This window comes from Vombatus ursinus, unplaced genomic scaffold (genome assembly GCF_900497805.2).
Source record: "Vombatus ursinus unplaced genomic scaffold, bare-nosed wombat genome assembly UNPS02014772.1, whole genome shotgun sequence".
NCBI lineage: Eukaryota > Metazoa > Chordata > Mammalia > Diprotodontia > Vombatidae > Vombatus > Vombatus ursinus.
In genome coordinates, this window is record NW_020954550.1 from 579,199 (window position 1) to 598,104 (window position 18,906).

Here is an 18,906-nt window from a genome sequence, read left to right on the forward strand (position 1 = left end):
AAAAATTTACCCAAAACCTAACGTTAAGAATTGATTTGTTCATAAGTTAGGGACTCCCTAAAATTGTACTAACCATCTCTTCTGATGATGATTGTGCCGGTGCTGGCGTTGGTGCTGGTGCTGGTGCTGGTGCTGGTGGTGGTACTGAGAGAAGTGAGGGATCAAAAAGAATAGAACCATCTTTCCCTGAGCCACTGGGACCATTGTCATCTTTCCTATTTGCGTTCTCTATGCCTAAAAAAAATCAAACACGAACATTATTAAAACACTTCACCATTCTTTGATTGTCATGTTGCTCAACAGTAACGCAGATATAGTACGGCTAAAATCACAACATGCCTAAGAATTATGTTAATTAAAAGAGTTAGTTGAGAGACAAAACAGGGAAAAACAAACAAACAAACAGCCAGAACTATTCCAAATACCTAAGGAGCTGATACCATAAAATCTGGCTGAACCCAGGATGACAGAATTCTTGATCATATGCTAGATTAATATGCTACATGAATATGGTTGCTATCAAAATACCGGGCTAAAGATAATATCAGTTATTATTCAGACTTCAGTTTCCTTTCTCTGTTTAATAGATCTAAACGTCCTGTTTTCATTTATTAAATAAAAAACAAAAAAAATTACGTACTCTACTTGGCTGGTTTTAGAGTTGAAAGTATGAAATCCGGTTTTCTTCTTGTCTTGTCATCATATGCCAATGACTTTTGGTACCATATTAAAGTGCTAAAAGTATCAAATATCTGAAAACCTATGGCAGTACTCCCTTGTATTTTTACCCTTTTCATTTGGATACTAATATTTACAGCTGCAAGGAACTCTAGAGATCAGCTAGTACAACTTCCTCTCTTCTTAGGTGAGGAAGTTGGGACCTTGAGGGGTTAGGTACTTGCTATAAGGAGAAAGTGGCAAAGATGGGACTCAATTTAGGTCTCCCAACAAAGATGGGACTCAATTTAGGTCTCCCAACTCCAAACCCAGGTCTCCTTCCACTTTGAAAAATACCTCCTCTAGCATTCAGGAAAATGTATCTATGTTCATTTTCCATCATTCTTTTTTAACTATTTAACTACAACAATAACAAAAGTATTTCCTTTACTAGATAATTTTGTCCTTCATTTGGAAAAAAAAATGTAAAACCCCAAGTAACAAAAACACTACTTTTTTCACTATTTTTGTGTTACCTTTTTCTATAAGTTCAATACTTTTTTTTTTTTTGGTGAGGCAATCAGGGTTAAGTGACTTGCCCAGGGTCACACAGCTGGTAAGTCTCAAGTGTTTGAGGCCACATTTCAACTCAAGTCCTCCTGACTTCCAAGGTTGGAGCTCTACCCACTGCGCCACCTAGCTGCCCCACTAAGTTCAATGCTATTAAAAGAGCTTAGCACACACTTTATTGTCTTCTCCACTCACTTTCACTGTAAAATAAGGCAAACTCTGCAATATTTTTGCAGCTTAAAAATACTTCTATAGAAAAATTTCTGTTGTTAATTTAAGAAGACGCTGATATTTAATTTATTATGGTAACCTCATTCCATTTGACAGTTGTATCCCTTTAAAGCTAGAGCTTGAGTTTTATTTTTTATTTTTCCCACGAAAGGTTAACAACATGTTATACTCCTTTCTTTGGGTAAACAAATAGAAGATGCTGAAAGATCAGGTCTGGTTCTGAGGAACCTAGAACTAGAGGTGGATGAACATATCATTAATGTGTGCTATCTGAGATGTGCTCCATATGAGATGGAAATGTACAGTTCTGCCTTCTCAAATTCTTTGTTTTGTCATTCATCCTGGTTTTAGCCATGAGTTCAATTATTTTTCAGTTAAAACATATATTCCAGGTACATATGAAAAAACAAATTACTCTAAAACATGAGTTATAGTTAATAATTTTAAATTTGTATAACTTCAATTTTCAAGTCATTTCACAATAAACTCAGATTTCCAAGTTTATGATATATAAGACCTCTTATGTTTATGATGTATTTGACCATGTAATCTTAATATGTAGAAAGCAAAGAATCAAGGCAATCCAAACTAAATATCTGAACAGAAAATTTAATATTGTATTAGGATAAGAAGTGCTATAATTTTATCAGCTCATATTCTCATTTAGTGAGGTATAGTTTTTTTTTTTTTTTGGTAAATGACACAAAATTTAGGACACATTATTAATGATGGGCAACTTTCTAAGACTATAAGGACAACTGTTGTTGGGTTTCCTCACTAGGTATTCCCAGTGCTGACTAAATCACAAGTCTGTACAAAACACACACACACACACAATGCGTTGTCAAATACCTTATAGATAATTCAACCTCTTTCTTTTTTTTAAAACTTTTAAATTTAATTTTTTTTTGTATATTTTTATTTTTAGGCAATTGGGGTTAAGTGACTTGCCCAGGGTCACACAGCTAGTAAGTGTCAAGTGTTTGGTCTGAGGCCAGATTTGAACTCAGGTCCTGCTGACTTCAGAGCTGGTGCTTTATCCACTGCACCACCTAGCTGCCCCTCAACCTCTTTCTTACATGGGGATATAGAGACAAGGGGAAGTTAACAAAGTTGGGGTAGAGCTGGACCTAGAACCTGAGTCTCAACTCTTATGCCAGTGGCTTCTTCCCTCATATCATCAACTTGCCATTAAAAATTTTAAACCTGTCACTCAATAACAACATATTTATATTTTACAAATTGCATAAATGTAACCACTTCAATATGAAGAATTTTTAATATCATTATTTTTTCTACATTTTTTTCCCACCATCATCTTACAAATATGGAAATTGAAGGCACAGAGAAGCTACTTGCTCGGTTGAAATTACACATAAGTTCTTAGAAGGACTGGTACATTTCTAGGCTAAGCCCTGACATTAAAACAAGGTCAATGTAAAAGCTTAATTGAACCTGCAAGTAACATGAAAGGCTGACTTGGGAGGCAGCTCAAACAGCAGATAGTGCCCTGGGGCTTGGGGTCAGCAGGACTGAGTTCAAGTTCTAAACTGAAGACCCAATAGATAGGTTGTCCCTAGGTTATTCTATCACTCTGGGCCTCAGTTTCCTCATCTATAAAATGAGGATAACAATGCTTGAACTACCTGACTCACATAATTATTAAGAAAAAAGCATTTTGTAAAACCTTCAAGAGCTATAATAAATGTATGATGATAATGACGATGATACTACAGTAAACATTATGGAACAATAATAATTACTACTATCTTGAACATTTCAACAACTGATATTAAGTGCCTACTGTGTGAAAGGCACTGTGCCAGACACTAGGCATTACAGGACTTTTTGAAGGATACAGTCCCTATTCTTGAAATGCTTGCATTCTGTGGGTGATAAAGTAGAGAGATGCAAGGGTGCACATAGGTATATGTAGAGAGGGAATGAAGGATCAAAATTGGGTATTGTAGGAAAATTTACAAAGGAAGAGAACACATCTGAGTTGGAGGTATTAGAGGAGGCTTTATGGAAGAGGTAGAATTGGAGATTAAGCCTTGAAGGAAGAGAACACTTCTGAAAGATAGGAATGAGCAAGTACACTCCAGGCACAGGAATTGCTTGTTCATCTGTACAGAGGCAGGAGACGATGGGTCAAGTTTGGAAATCAATAGTAGCCTAGTTTGGCTGCAAAAGTGAGTGTGGGAAGAGGGGGAATGTAAAATATGGCTAGAAAGGGAGTCTGGAGTCAGAGGGGCTCACATGCCATGCCAAGCAGTCTATATTCTATGCTAAAGGAAATAGGAGCAACTGGAGGTTTTTGAACAGGAAAAGTGCTATGGTCAGACCAATGCTGCAGAAAGCTCAGGTTGGTAGCGGTGGGAAAGATGGATGAGAAGAAAGACTAGATAGGGAGCCTAGTTAGGAGGCTATACCAACAGTCTAGGTGAGGGACAACTGGGACCTGAAAGGGATTGGTGGATGTGTGAATGAAGAGATGTGCCTCGTCTCAGAGATCACTCCCAATTTATCCTGGATATACTGTACCTTGTTTGTACCTAGTGGTTTGTATGCTGTCTCCCTCACTAGACTGTAAGCTCCTTGAAAGCACAGACTGGGGTTTTTTGCTTTTGCCTGCTCTTTGTTCACAGCTTAGCATAACACCCAGCACATAGTAGATGCTTAATAAATGCTAACTGATTGATTAACATTTGGGACAGATGCTAGAGAAGTAGAATTGATGGGTCTTGACAATTGATTGTCTTTGGGAAGTGAGGGAAGGAGAAGAGTTCAAGATGACCCTTAGGCTTGAAATCTGAGTAACTGGGAGGCTGGTGGTGTTGCAGAAGACAACGGAGAACAGACTATCCAGGAAAAAGGTGGTAAGCCAGTGTTAAAAGAAACAAGGAAGGGGCAGGTAGGTGGCACAGTGGATACAGCTCCGACCCTGAATTCAAATCCCACCTCAGACCAAATACTTGACACTTACTAGCTGTGTGACCCTGGGCAAGTCACTTAATCCCAATAGCATCAAAGAGGTTGAATGGCAAACTGTGAAAGAAGATTTGGTTGAGGGATGGGGTCAGAAACAAGACTGCAAAGATTTAAGACCAGAGTAAACGTAAAAAGGCAGCAGAGAGTTTAATCTACTCCTAGGAACTTTAGCAGTAAAAGGGAGGAGAAATCTAGGATGATAGTTTGAGGCGATGGCACTGTTGACTTAAAGTAGATTTAAGACCCTAACTGCCTCACCAAAAAAAAAAAGTATATTTAAGAATGGGGAAGATGATTATTTATTTCTATAGGCAGAGAGGAAAATGCCAAGAGACAAGGAATAATTAGTAGAATGGTCTTATGAAGGGGACAGGAAGGGACATGATCAAAGGAACACATAGAAGGGCTGGCTTTTGAAAGGAGAATGAACACCTTACCAGAGCTCTGAGAAGGAAACAAAGAAGGAGAGAATGGATGAAGATGTAAGGAGATTCTGTGACGAAGGCCCGGTCAGACTTCATCTGGAGTACTGTGTCCAGTTCTAGGTGCTATGTTTTAGAAAAGACATTAATAAGCTGGAGAATGTGCAGCAGAGGACAACTAGAATGGTGAAAGGCTTGGAGATACGAGTCACAGATGGGGACATGAGGTTGTTTAAGCTGGAGAAGACTTAGGAGGAAGTGATACCTGCCTTCAAGTACTTGAAAAGCTTTTATATGGAAAAGAGATTAAACTTATTCTATGTGGCCCTTATAGCACAGAATTAGGATGAACAGGGGGAAGTGGCAAAGAGGGAAATTTAGGATTGATTCAGGAAAAACTTCCTAACAATTAGAGCTACTGAAAAGTAGAATGGGATGCTTTGTGAGGCTAGGGATTCTTCTTTACTGGAGATCTTCAAGTAAAAGCTTGAAGGGTACAACGTAGAGGGGATTCTTGCTCCTATATGGACCGAAATAGATGACTTTGAAATTCCATTTCAACTCTGAGATTCTATGATATAGTGAGATGAGGAGCTTCTAACAGATGGCTTGATCCACCTGGAACAGTTTGGTAGATTCAGAACTGGTTGAATGACCAAAGAAGAGTCATTAATGGCACCCTATTAACTTGTAGAGGTCTCCAGGGACGTGCTATAACAGGGATCCCAAGGGATCAGTTGGTGGCCATGTGCTATGTAACACTGTTGTCAGGGACATGGATAAATGCACAGATGGCAATCTAATCCCACTTGCTGAAGATGCAAAGCTAGGAGTGATAGCTAGTGCACTCAATGGAGAGTTAGGATTCAAAAAAGACTAAAGGCTAAAACGATAGCCTAAAGAAAATTTAAAGATATAAATATAAATTAGTCCTATACTTAGGTTAAAAAAACAACTAAAGCTACACAAGTGCAAGACAGAGAAATGATAGCTGTCTTTAATCATTTGGAGGGCTATTTCATGGAGAAGGAACTAGCTTGTTCTGATTGTCCCAAGGCAGCAAATGGGTGGAAGTTGCAGTTAGGTTCAATGTGAGAAAAAACTTGCCAACAATTACGACTGCCCCAAAATGGAACTGCCTGTCTCTGAAGGTTCACCCTCACTAGAGCTCTTCAAGGAAAGGCTAGATAATCACTGGTTGGGATGTTGCAGACAAGGGAAGCAACAGGACATAAATAAGAATTGCCAGGAAATTAGAAATTTGTAGAGGATGAAGTCGGCATGGTTTTTAAAAAAATTTCTCCCAGCAGTATTAAGTGGCTCAGGAGTAGGAAGGGGGAAGGCAGATGGTGGGGGTGACTTTAGCTTGAGGATTAGCAGGGGTTGAATGTGGAAGGACAAAGGGATAAAGGATTCAGGGATAGAAAGTAGTGCTTGTTAATAAACAGACTAACCAGTGTATCCAGACTGAAGGAAGGAAAGTCAGGCCAGAACAGGGGTAGACAGACTGTGAGAACAAGGAGGGATTGAGACACTGGATGAAAGGAAGGTTTGACAAGAGTGAGGCAATGAAAGCAGCGGGAGGACAGGAGATGGTGGTAAGAGCTACCTATTGTCTTTAGGGTGGTAGCCTGGCATTTAAAATCTTCAAAATCTGGCTCTAACTTATCCTTCTAGCTTTTATATTACTCTTCTTAATCACTCAACAATCCAACCAAAATGGCATACAAGGTACTGCTCAATTTTGGCATTCTACATAGGGTCTTTGTGCATTATTTTTCCATTTGACAGAAAACAGGCAGAGATAGTAAATTAAGGTCATAAAACAAGTTAGCAGCAGACCCAGGACTAGAAATTAGGTCTTCTGGCTATAGTTGTATGTTTTTTCACATTATATCACAATGACAATGCCTAAATAGCTAATATACATTACTGGACAAATAGTTGTTGAATATTTCTTTGAAATAACTATTGACTACAGAGAAGTCTACTGCCATAATTTTTACATTTGTCTGGAATGGCAACTCAGTTGGGGAAGCTCCTAAAAGCAGAATGGATAGGCAATTAGATTTCAAAATTGGAAATCCACTTGTGTGAGGAAATATTTGACTAGTAAAATAGGGTAAGGAATTTAGCCAGTTTAGTATGAATGTAGACATTTCCAGGGCTGGAGAGCATGGGAAGTATTTCAATGTTCACCGAAATTATTGACAACAGTAATATCAATGTTAAAAACAAAATATAAAACATATTATCTGCACTGCTGCACCTTCTACAGAGCTTAAATAATTGAGAATTGATTATAACTTGATTTGTCAGACATAATAACATGGAATATTGGAATCCATCACAGAGCTAAAAATCCATGTTGACTGAAAATTGGCTATATTAAATCCTTTTCAACAAGCATTTATTAAATGCTTATTATGAATTCCCAACCTTGGACCCAGCTGTCTTCAGTGGTGGTTACTTCAGCTGCCCATTACATCTAGATCTGCCTTCAGCTACTCTTTACCTCCTGGTCTACTCCCAACAGATGCCATGCTGGGGTAGTATTATGGAACTATAATAAGGAACTATAAGATTAACTCTTCTCATTATTCTTGGAAAGGGTTTGGCAATCACTCACCAGCCCTGTAACTTTTCAAACAAAAATATCCCTCCCCAGTCACTACTCCTCTAAAAGTTTTCTATCCCTATCAGAATGTAAGCTCCTTGAGGGCAGGAAAATTATTTTATTGGTGTTTATTTTTTTTTATTTGTATAACCAGTACTTAGCACAGTGCTTGACCTGAAATATGTACTTAATACAGTCATTTGTGGTAGTTATGTTTTATATAAAGTTACTGCAAACACCAAATTAGTGAATACTGAACCTTTGCTCCTAGGTGAAATGCAGGGGTAGATTTCTGTGAACCTCTAAATACATTTACTTTAGAACTTTCCAGAGTGGTCTCACATACAGATTAGCAAATTTCTTCTTCCTTTTTCTGGATGTATCATATTGCTGATTCATAAACATTGAACTTACAGCCAATAACTCATGCCTGAATGAAGCTTATCTAACATATGTATTTTCTCCATAAGGTACATCACAGTATTCTTGTACTTACGAACACTAGACAGCACTTCAGTACTCCACTTGGAGGCTATTTTAAACAGTGAAATCACCAAAAACAAACAGAAAAATGCAAAAAAACCCAAAAAACAAACCCCTAACAGAACAAGAAAAGGACACTTACTTACAGTATGACAGCTAAAGCAAGAAGGCACTACTTTGTTTGACCTCCCACTGCGTGCGTTGGGCAACACAATTTTTTTGGCTGCTTTGTACATGTCCTCAAAAGCACCACTGAGTATTGATTGTGGGGTTACAAATAAATTTTAGCAAGGTGAACTCACAAATACAAAATCCTCAAATAATGAGGCCTAAATGTAAATGCTTTTTCATATATACACGCATATATTCATTCATTATGTACAAAGGTATCATACTAAGTGTTCATATCACAAAGAACATACAAGGCAGTATTTGCCCTCATGAAACTTACATTCTATACCAGTATGAAGTCAGATAACACTGTTTTGGCAAGAGACAGAAGAGCAATAAAATGGAATTTTAACATTTATTTGCCATACTAACCGCTGTCACTTCTGCCCTGAAATATACTCATGGCTTCTAGATTTAATGCACACACGCCACGCATGAATGCTTTTTTCATGGACTCTTCAAACTGTTCTTTTTCACACTGGAGTTTTTGGATCTCAGTCCTTGCAGCTTCCAAAGTAGCATTTAACTAAAATAGAAAAAGGAATGATAAAGATTTTAGACACAGGAAAAAATGATTTAGCTGTTCTATAGAAATGACTTTCCATTTGTACATCTGTTTTCACAGGTAATCCTAAATGAATTATCTCTTCTCTTGGTGTTCCTGATTCATTTAAAAGAGGAAATATAAAAAAAAAAAATACCATGTGCCTCTATTTCTGATGTGTCCATTAGCATACCCTTTTGGTCCTTAACCATAAGGTGAAAGCTGGAACTTGAGGGAGTTTGAAGTAGAAACCAAAAACCTGTTGACTTTAACTATGCAGAAATAGATGCCCTCACTCATTTCGGAAAGCTTTCAAAGGACACTCAACAATGATATTAAGAGTGATATAAAGCTACGTTAAGTTTCACTGTTTCTTATTCTTCCCTGCCTAGTCTGCTCCACTGATATTTTTTTAAAAAACCAATACCAGATAGTTTTGATGACTGCTGCTTTATAATATAGTTTGAGGTCTAGAAGTATTATTTCCCCCTTTGTCTCTACCTCTTCTCATCATTTCTCTTGATATTCTAGTTTTGTTTTTCCAAATGGATTCTGTTACTATTTTCTCAAGTTCTACAAAGTATCCCTTTGATTGGCATAGCATTAAGAGCAGAAATTAACACGGGTAATATTGTTACTTTTCATATATTGCTATGGTCCAAGCACAAGCACTGAATTTTCTTTCAGTTATTTAGGTTGTTTTTTGTTTCTTTTCTTTTCTTTTCGTTTTGTTTTGTTTTGTTTTTAGGCAATTGGCGTTAAGTGACTTGCCCAGGGTCATACAGCTAGTAAGTGTCAAGTGTTTAGTCTGAGGCCGGATTTGCACTCAGGTCCTCCCGATTTCAGGGCCGGCGCTCTATCCACTGCACCACCTAGCTGCCCCAGGTAGTCCTCTTAAAGGGGAGGCTAGACGAGCACTTGTTGTTGGGTTCAGCTCTGGGCTGGACTTGAGGGCCTCTGAAGTACCTTCCAACTCTGAGAATCTACAAAATTATTTTTCCTTCAAATAAATATGTTCCTTATTTCATTGTAAAACCAACTTTTTTATTCTACGGAAACAATACAATTGTATCATGAAAAATAATTGCAAAAAATTGCATTTTAAAAAATATTCAACTTCTTAAGGTACACATTCTGTTAATTAATAAGAAATTTATCTGTACTTTCATTTTTGTTAACATCCATGTACATTTTGAAGGGTAACTTCAAAGTGTGCATGCCATAAGTTCAAATCATCTCAAGAGGACGCAGGCTCCATAAGAATTTCTCTCACAGTGCTTAACACAAGTTCACTATAGTGGGTACTTAAGAATAAATGAATGATTTGTATTTTTAATGTTGAAAAAATGAATGATAAAAAAAAGGAAATTTATATATAAAAGAGTAAAATTTTAGAGGCTCAACTTAAAGATAATTAAGAAATCTGATTCTCTGGACTATTATTTGGAGTATCCTGCTTTCAAAAGTACGATTCAAATTCACAGTATTACAAGTGGTGCTTCTTGAAGTCAGCTACTCTGCTTATTTTCTTTTTATCATACAAAGGTAAAGAGCTTAATTGGAAAAGTACTTACTGCTGCAATTTGAGCTTCATAATCACGGGAAATCTGGAGACAAATTTCTTCAGCTCTGGATTGACAAGCTTTTTCAACCGTATCTTTCCACTGTGATTTCAGAATGGAACGCCAGGCCTTCCAGATTTTCTTCTTTAAAGTTTTGTGGTAGTGCTGGTCAGCTAGCTTAGTTTCATAAATCTTAATAAAAATAATACCAAAAGGGAAAAGAATCTCAAAGTCCATACATAATATGTGTGAAAAGTGGAATATTGCTTTATGAATCTATATTAAAAATAATAAATAACACTTCTTCAGTACTTCACTGATGGTTTTTATCAGTGTGGGTATACTTGCCATCTATGTATACTGTAACACGTGTTCGATAAGCTCTTTGAAAGTTGCTGTGATGAAAAAAATTCATCACCTTGTGTCCAACTTAGTGATAAATATCTCAGCTAGCTAGGCCCAACCTCATATGACAACTCTACCACCAAGGCTCATGTCTGAAGCTCTGCTAAATTGGTAGAACCTGCAAGAATCTGTGCTCTGGTGGCACAGCCTCTGAGAACCCAGAGTTACCCTCTTGCCATGATAAAGCATTGATCGAGCACTTTAAATAAGGAAAAACAAGTAATATAATCTAACATGAAGAGTTTACAAAGCTCTTCCCTCATAAACAGCCTGTGAGGGACACAGTAAAAGTATTATCACACCCATTTTATAGTAAAGGACACTGAGGATTGGAGACGTTAAGGCACTTGCTCTTAGTCACACAAATAATAAGTGATAGCATTGGAATATGAAGACAAATTGCCTGATTCCCAATCCAGTGGGTGTTCTTTCCACTTATACCATGTTAAGGGATTGGGGGGGGGAGAAGGGAGACAAACAACCCACAAATCTATTTACCTCACTTGCCATCTCAGCATCACACTTGCCTGATACTTCTTAAAAATGAAAATGATATCAAAGGAATAGTAGAGAATGAGTCTGGAGAGAAAAGCTAGTAGCAATAGGTTTATAATCAATCAGTCAGTAAGTATTTATGAAGCACCTACTGGTGCCAAACACTCTGCTAGGTGCTAGGGAAACAGTAAAAAAGTCTTTGCCCTCAAGGAGTGTATCACGGGAGACAACATATACCCTCTAAGAATGTACAAAATGAGCATAAATGCAAGATAATGTGGCAGGAGAAAGACATTATTGGCATCTGGAAGGATCAGGAAAGGATTTATCTAGTGGGTAATGCTCGAGCTTTGATGGGAACTAGGGATTCTAAGAGATAGAGGTAGGGAGAGAGGACATTCCAGGCACAGGGGACAGCCTGGTGAAAGGAACAGAGGTGGGGGAGGAAGTGCTGTGTGCGAGAAACAGCAGGGAGGCCAGCTTGGCTGGATACTAGATGCATGAAAGGGAGTGAAATTTAATAAGGCTTGTAAGGCACATTGCAGTCAGGTGTCCCACTTTCAGTAAGTCAGGCTGTGAAGGGCTTTAAATGGCAAATAGAGGAGTATTTATTTGTCTCTTGAGGTAACAGGAAGCCCCTGGAGTTTACCAAGTAGTACAATGACATGGCCAGATCTATTCTTTAGGTGAATCACTGTGGCAGTTGGCTGGAGGATGTATTGGAGAGGGGAGAGATTTAAGACAGGTATACAATTAAGATGTCATAGTGAAAACCCAGGTAGGAGGTATTAAGGCTTGAACTAGGCTGGAGGCCTTGCAAGTAGAGATAAAGGGGCAACTAATCAGATATGTGACGAAAGTGAGGAATTGAGGATGACCAAGGATGTGAACCTGAGTTACTAGAAAAATGGTGTTGACTTCAACAGGGCAGAGAAGTCTGGAAGAGAGGTAGATTAGGGGAGAAAAATGGTGAGTTTTGTTTTGGACATGTTGAGTTTGAGAGACCTCTAGGATATCTAGTATGAATTAATGAATTCACCTCTACTCAGTGTGACAATCAATATAGGCAACATCAATTTGCCCAGGTGGTATCATTAGCACCAAAGTGAACAAACAGAAATGAATGATATTTTCCCTCTCATCATCATATTTACCATCTTTTGAATAAAGGCACCTGTAATTTCATTGGTGGAGGGAATTTCAAAGAGGAAGCTAGTTCTACTAATGCAGTTCAAAATCTGTTCTGCAACTTAGAGGCTTAGAGTTGCCTAGGGCACTGGGAGTTTAATGACCTCTCAAGGTCACAAAACTAGATTAAGTATCAAAAAACATGATCATTATTAACATACCCTCTGGTAGCAAGTGATATCCCAACACCTTGAGGCATTGCATTTAAGAGGAATTCCTTTCAATATATGACAAAAGCATCTATGAGGAATGAGGCATGCAAATGTCTTCTAAATGAGATCACATAAATTCAGTAACTCAGTTTTTGTCACAGTTATCAAATAAAAACCTGTGACTTCAACAAAAGCATCTATAAATCACTCTACCACCTTCTAGATACAGACATTTATTGTACTGAATTTTTATACATACCTCCTGTTTGGCCTTGAGATGTTCAATCCGCCAGTGGAAGAATGTTTTCAATAAATCTATTCTATCCTTTTGCTTGCCTGTTGCTTCAGTCAAGGTAGCAATTACCTACAAAAACAATGGACATACCATCATGTTAACAATTTGTACTAAAACAATTTTTATATGAGTAATAAAGGAATCAGATTATATGATGCTTATGCTGGACAATTTTGTATTACTATCATGCTCAACCATACTTTCATTTCAACACTATTTGAAAAATCCTTGATTTTACTTTCCTACTCAAGCAACTCCGGTGGTTTCTTATTACTTCCAGGATTAAAATATTAATTCCTCTGTTAAGCTTTTAAAGGCCTAAACAACCTGGCCCCAACCTATCTTCCCACTGAACACTATTCTTCCTCCTAAACTCTAAGATGCAGCCAGACTGGCCTCTCTCTCTCTTTGTCCTGATATACCTTGCTCCTGCTTCTTTGCCTGTGCCCTGGCTGTCTCACCTCTATCCCTCTGATTTGGTTCCTTTCTGCCTCTGCTTCTCAGTTTCTCTTCCTTCAAGATGGAGCTCATACTTCTTCAAAAAGCTTTTCTTAATCTCAACTGCTAAGGTCCTCCCCTGAAATTACCTGGAATTTAACTACTTTGTAGATGTTTGTATTTATTTACATTTATTATGCTTGTTTCATACGTACTTGTCTCCCTCATTGGAATTGGAAGCTCTATGTGAATAGGAATTTTTACTCTTTGTACTTGTTCCCCCAGTACCTAGCATAGTAACTGGTACACAGGAGGTGCTTAATAAATAGCTGACTGATTGATCTGCTTGTGTTTTGGAATTTTAGCCTTTTTCCCTTAAGTTCTCATCATTCCCTTTCTACCCCATTTGTTGGTAGCTACACCTCCAGGGCTGGACTTCCTCAACCCCCTCTCAAATTGGGTAATTTATGTCACCCGCTTTGGTCACTACGCTCAGTAGCCCAGACTGGGGAGTGTGTGAGTGAGTGAGTGAGTGAGTGAGTGAGTGTGTGTGTGTGTGTGTGTGTGTCTAGATGTGTAAGGTCTCTGTAGCCTGACAGGATCTCAGTGTAGGCTCCAGCATAAACCCACAGGCTGGATTGTGCTTGTTTCTGTGTGTTTGCCCTAAGCATGGAGAATGGGGGGTAGTGGGGTAAATGGGTGCTGAGCTTAAGGATCAGTGTTCTCTGATGTTAACACAGAAAAATTTTTACCTTAGGTAGGGAATATTGCTTCACCAGTAGGTTTTATCTAATGTTTTATTTTGTAATGGGAAGAGGATTCAATGGGGGCAGGGGGTAGGTGGAGAGAGGAGGGGCTGAGGGGGAAGAAGGAGAATGTATATGGAATTAATATCAAAGAAAAAAATTCAAAAGACATCAATTTTAAAAATGGAAAAAAAGAGCTGCATGTAGATAAGTTACTTGTGAATTGAATATATAAGTTCTTATTCTTTAATATATAGTATGCTTTGGGGAATACACAGTGGAGAGGTATAACAAAAGGAATCTGAGGAATGTGAGAAGTACCATACCAGAAACATTGGGAGACATGCGTTACTCCAATTTCTGGAACTGATATCCTGTGAAACTGACATAGAAGGACATTCTTCTCTGTCCTCAGAGGCTGGGTACTCTTCTGCTCGAACTCACTGGGGATTCTGAGCTCCTTCTATAATCAAAACTGGCAGGGAATGAGAAAACTCTATCATTCCCCGCATACCCCTGGGCTCAGGAGGCAAAGCAGTAGCAAGTTAGAGGCTTTCTGATAAAAGCCTCCGTGTTATTGTTGTTTGTTGTTCAGTCATTTTCAGTCGTGCCTGACTCTGTGACCCCGTTTGGGGTTTTCCTGGCAAAGATCCTGGAGTGGTTTGCCATTTTCTTCTCTAGCACATTTTACAGATGAGGAAACTGGGGCAAACAAGGTGAAGTGACTTGCCCTGGGTCACACAGCTAGTTAGTGTCTGAGGCCGGATTTGAACTCAGGAAGATGAGTTTTCCTAACTCCAGGACCAGCACTCTATCCACTTCACTGCCCCGCTGCCCTGGTGCTGTCATATTTCACCAAATTCTAGTGCCAGCGAAGAACCCAGTAACAGTTACTTGTTGACTGCATGGAGCCAGTGGCAAGGGTTCTACAGTATACATCATAACAGTACATGTGAAAAATCTTGCAAATAGATATGTATTTCTCTTGGATTTTGGAGACATTTTTCTTTTCTATACCTTAAATGATCAAAAATAGTTTCTAGATTTTGAATGGCTCTGAAATTCAAAATTAAGAAAATAAAGGAAAAATTACCTCATCTTTTCTCCCAGCGGAAGTTTCATAAGTTTTCTGTAGCTCATTCAAGTCATCTACTTGGCTTTGCATTCTTCTTATTTGTACTGCATGCTTGTCCTTCTCTTTTTTCACTTCTGCTCTATGCCAGTCAATAAAATTAAATTTCCATTTACTTAGTTCAGCAAGAACATTTGTCTGAGGAACAAGAAAATTGACAATTGGGATATATAAGTATTTAGCATTTCTTAAACTATTTTAGCACAGTCCATCTATTGCCAACTGATAGCTCTAAAAAAACATATTGAACACAGATCTAATCCAACATATTATTGTGGTTCAAGACTAGAGCTGGAGGTTAAAAAAAAACAAAAAACTCAGTCTTCTAATGGAAACACTGAAGTCTGGCATTTTTATCAATCATTATTTTTCCAAAACATAATATGAATAGGTAAAACCTACTAAATTACCAATGGCCATGATAAAGAAATTAACTTATTCTACTCCAAATATTGCACACGAAACCTTTTCCCCTTAAATTTTAATGACTCTCTGTTCACCGAGTGGGTTTATTTGACTATTCACAGAAAACACCCATACTAAATGCAGAAAAAATGGAGTATGAAGAATTAAATTGTCAATTTATTCAAATATTTACTGAACATATCATATGCATAACAGTATTCTGTTACATGCTACAGGGTGGTGGGTATACAACCACCCATAAGCTTATAATCCAGAAGAGGCGATAAGCTACGTCTGATAAACTACAGTATAAGAAAATGTGTAATAAATCACATAGGGGAAGTTTGGATAATATATGGTATGAGAAGCTCAGGAGAGATCTCTTTTGGCTGGGGTTATCAAAGAAGGTATCAATGGAGTTGGGTATGATTTTGACAGGCAGGTTGGGGTCTGGACATTTCAAATGGTTGAAATGGCATCAATTAGGTAGCAAGGGAGACAAGGATGAGTCATGTGAGATATAGCCAGTTGAAGTTACTGGTTGTATCTAGGGATGTAGTGGAATTAGAAATAATGATGATTATTTCTAGACTGTATGACTCCAAAGAATAACAAATAAAAATATGCCAGAACTTACAGGGACTATAGTTTCTCCATGCACATAACTACTTAGCCTTAGTTATGTCTTTGGTGGTTCAGATATATTGCTTGAAAATTTTTTAAAAATCATTTTCCAATTGTGAATTTATACAAACACATACATATATTATTCACACACATATAATTTTTTTTTTAGTTTTAATCAATTTATTTTTAGTTTTCAACATTCACTTCTGCTCACATCCCCAGGATGGCGTGCAATCTGATACAGGCTCTACATACACATTCCTATTAAACATATTTTCACATTACTCATGTGGTAAAGAAAAATTAGAACCAATAGGAGGGACCACAAGAAAGAAGAAACAAAACAAAACAGAAGAGAAAAAAAGAGCAAATAGTATGCTTCCATCTGAATTCCAACTCCATAGTTCTTTCTCTGGATGTGGATAGCATTTTCCATCATGAGACTTTTGGAGATGTCTTAGATCCTTGCATTGCTGAGAAGTGCTAAGTCTATCAAAGTTAGTTATTGCACAATGTACACACATATTATCATCAAAAATGCAAAGTCTGGGAAAAGTCATGCTTCCAGCATTTTTCCCACTTAAGTATTAATTTGTTCTTCTGAACACTATAGACAGACATCCTATGTCATGATGACAGCAGAGTCCATCACAGTATATTAATTTTACTAGATTTGTCAGTTTACTATAGACTGCTTTTTTTTTTCATAAGAACTAGAAATTAAGAGGATGTCTAAAACCTTACTTTGATGTAGGAGCTATTTCCATTTAGTCAGAAAGAAGATACCTGGATTTAAATCCTACTTCAGAGGTTTATTAGCTTTATGGTCCCAGGAAAGTTACTTGCCCTATCTGAGCTTTTTAATGAGTTTCCTCATCTATAAAATGAAGGGGTTGAACCCAATGGCCCCTAAGTTCTCTTCAGGCTCTCAAAAACTATTGATCTTATGATCTTTAATAATGCCTAGAGGCCCAAAATAACAAATATTGCAATGAAAAGCAATCTTTTTTTTTTAATGACATGCCCTCCCTAAATTAGTACATGTGTAATCTCTGTGCTATTGGAATAAAGAATGAGAACCTGAACTGGCCTCAATGCCACCCTTGATCTGCTATGGCCAAAGTCAGACAGTAATGTACTGTGTTTTAAAGGTTCGGTAGGGTACCCAAAGAAGTCACATACAAAGCTTCCAGGTACTCTGAAATTCAGGAAATATATTAGGACAGCCTAGAAACCATCTGAGGAAGTTAAATCAGTCTATCTAAAAGGTGAAACACAAAACCAAATAACCTTAAATTCTTGATGAAACAGAATGATGAACAACAAATCAGTTAGATTATATTTTCTACAAATACCATACCTTAAGACCCGAACTCCAGAAATCAATTATGCTTTCTATCTTTCGAAGGTTTTCATCAGTAACACATGGTTCACTAAAAAATCTCTCAGAAGATTCTTTTTCCCTGGGACTAGAAGCTCCTGGTGAGGAAGAGTCATTTAAATGATTTGGGCTGAAAAAGTCCATGATTGGATGAGTGATCCTCTTTGGTGGTGACAATGATGGTAAAACTACAAATACAAACAGAAATTCTTTATCAGTCAAGCAATGTTAAAAACACCCCAACTCAGTATTGACTTACATTGAGAAGTCAGTTATAGGATGCCATCCTACTATGAGAGAAAAACAGATGAAAAAAAGCACACATTCTCTCTCCCTCTCCCCTAACTATAGGCATACTTAACTTGGCCATTTTTTCCTTTTGTTGTCAATTGCAAGAACTAGAAATAGATTGATCTTGCAGACCTTGGAAATGATCAATTCCGTCCTTCTATCCCAACAATGTTTAGTGAAATTTAGGACTGGTTATGGCTCCTGGAGTCCTAATGAGTTCTTGGTAGGATTTCTCCTCTTCAGCCTCTTCCATAGATGCTGGTTCATAAGTTACTTTATCTTCATGGTAGCTCTTTTGCTGAATGTTCATCAGTTACATAGAAGAATTACTAACAATTGACATTTCTTGTTCAAACTCTGACAAATCCTTAATTTGCATCTGCAAGAAAAGCCTGTGAGCCATCAATCCATTCAGCTGCTACTTTCTTTAGTATCCAGATTAAATTTTTAGGGAGAACATAAAAATCAATAAAATTCTGTTTCCCCAGGAGTAATTTACACCCACTTGGTAACTAGACCAGGAGCTCCCATTTAGAAAGCTAATGACTAAATTAATGTTTAGATAGATGTTCTAAAAACTGTGACAGTGCCTTCTGGTGCCATCATTGCAAAATGGAAAGGATCGAGTGCCCTTTTGTAGTTTTTTCTGTTTTACTGGTTGTCATGGCCCAAGAATTCATCACCTGACAACCAGGAAACTGGTAATAGCTAGCCTTTGGAAAATAATCAAAGCCTGTGAATGGAAATGAATTTTACTTCTAATTTATCTTAAATTAGTAGAAGTTCCTGACCCTTTAGCTTTATGTTTTGTTCCTAAACCTTCAAGGCCAGATCAAGGATGAGCTTTTGCTGATTATCATGCTAGACATTATGCCTTTTCCATAAATAATCAATCCAATAAACATTAAGTGTATACTTTTCCTAAGACACTGTGGTAGGCTCTGAGGATACAAACACAAAAAGGAAAAATAATCATTGCCCTCAAATGCACTACTACTGAAGATTCACTGCTGCCTGTCCTATACAAACATGGCAGCTAACAAGACATGCAGCCTCATTACTAGAATCCTGACAGCAAGATCAGGGTCAATCACACTCCAGTG

General features: G+C 37.7%; 1 protein-coding gene across 2 annotated transcripts in view; it reads right to left on the reverse strand.

The window, feature by feature from the left end:
* The window catches only part of POC5 (POC5 centriolar protein), a 61,728-nt gene that overhangs the window by 18,469 nt on the left and 24,353 nt on the right, over positions 1 to 18,906 (reverse strand). For both annotated transcript variants that reach the window (XM_027863326.1, XM_027863325.1), the window contains exons 5-10: positions 17,492 to 17,700; positions 15,061 to 15,237; positions 12,748 to 12,852; positions 10,261 to 10,440; positions 8,515 to 8,668; positions 74 to 234 (exon numbers count right to left, since the gene is read on the reverse strand). In XM_027863326.1, the coding sequence (XP_027719127.1) occupies positions 74 to 234; positions 8,515 to 8,668; positions 10,261 to 10,440; positions 12,748 to 12,852; positions 15,061 to 15,237; positions 17,492 to 17,700 (986 nt within the window). The remainder of the gene's footprint in view (positions 1 to 73; positions 235 to 8,514; positions 8,669 to 10,260; positions 10,441 to 12,747; positions 12,853 to 15,060; positions 15,238 to 17,491; positions 17,701 to 18,906) is intronic.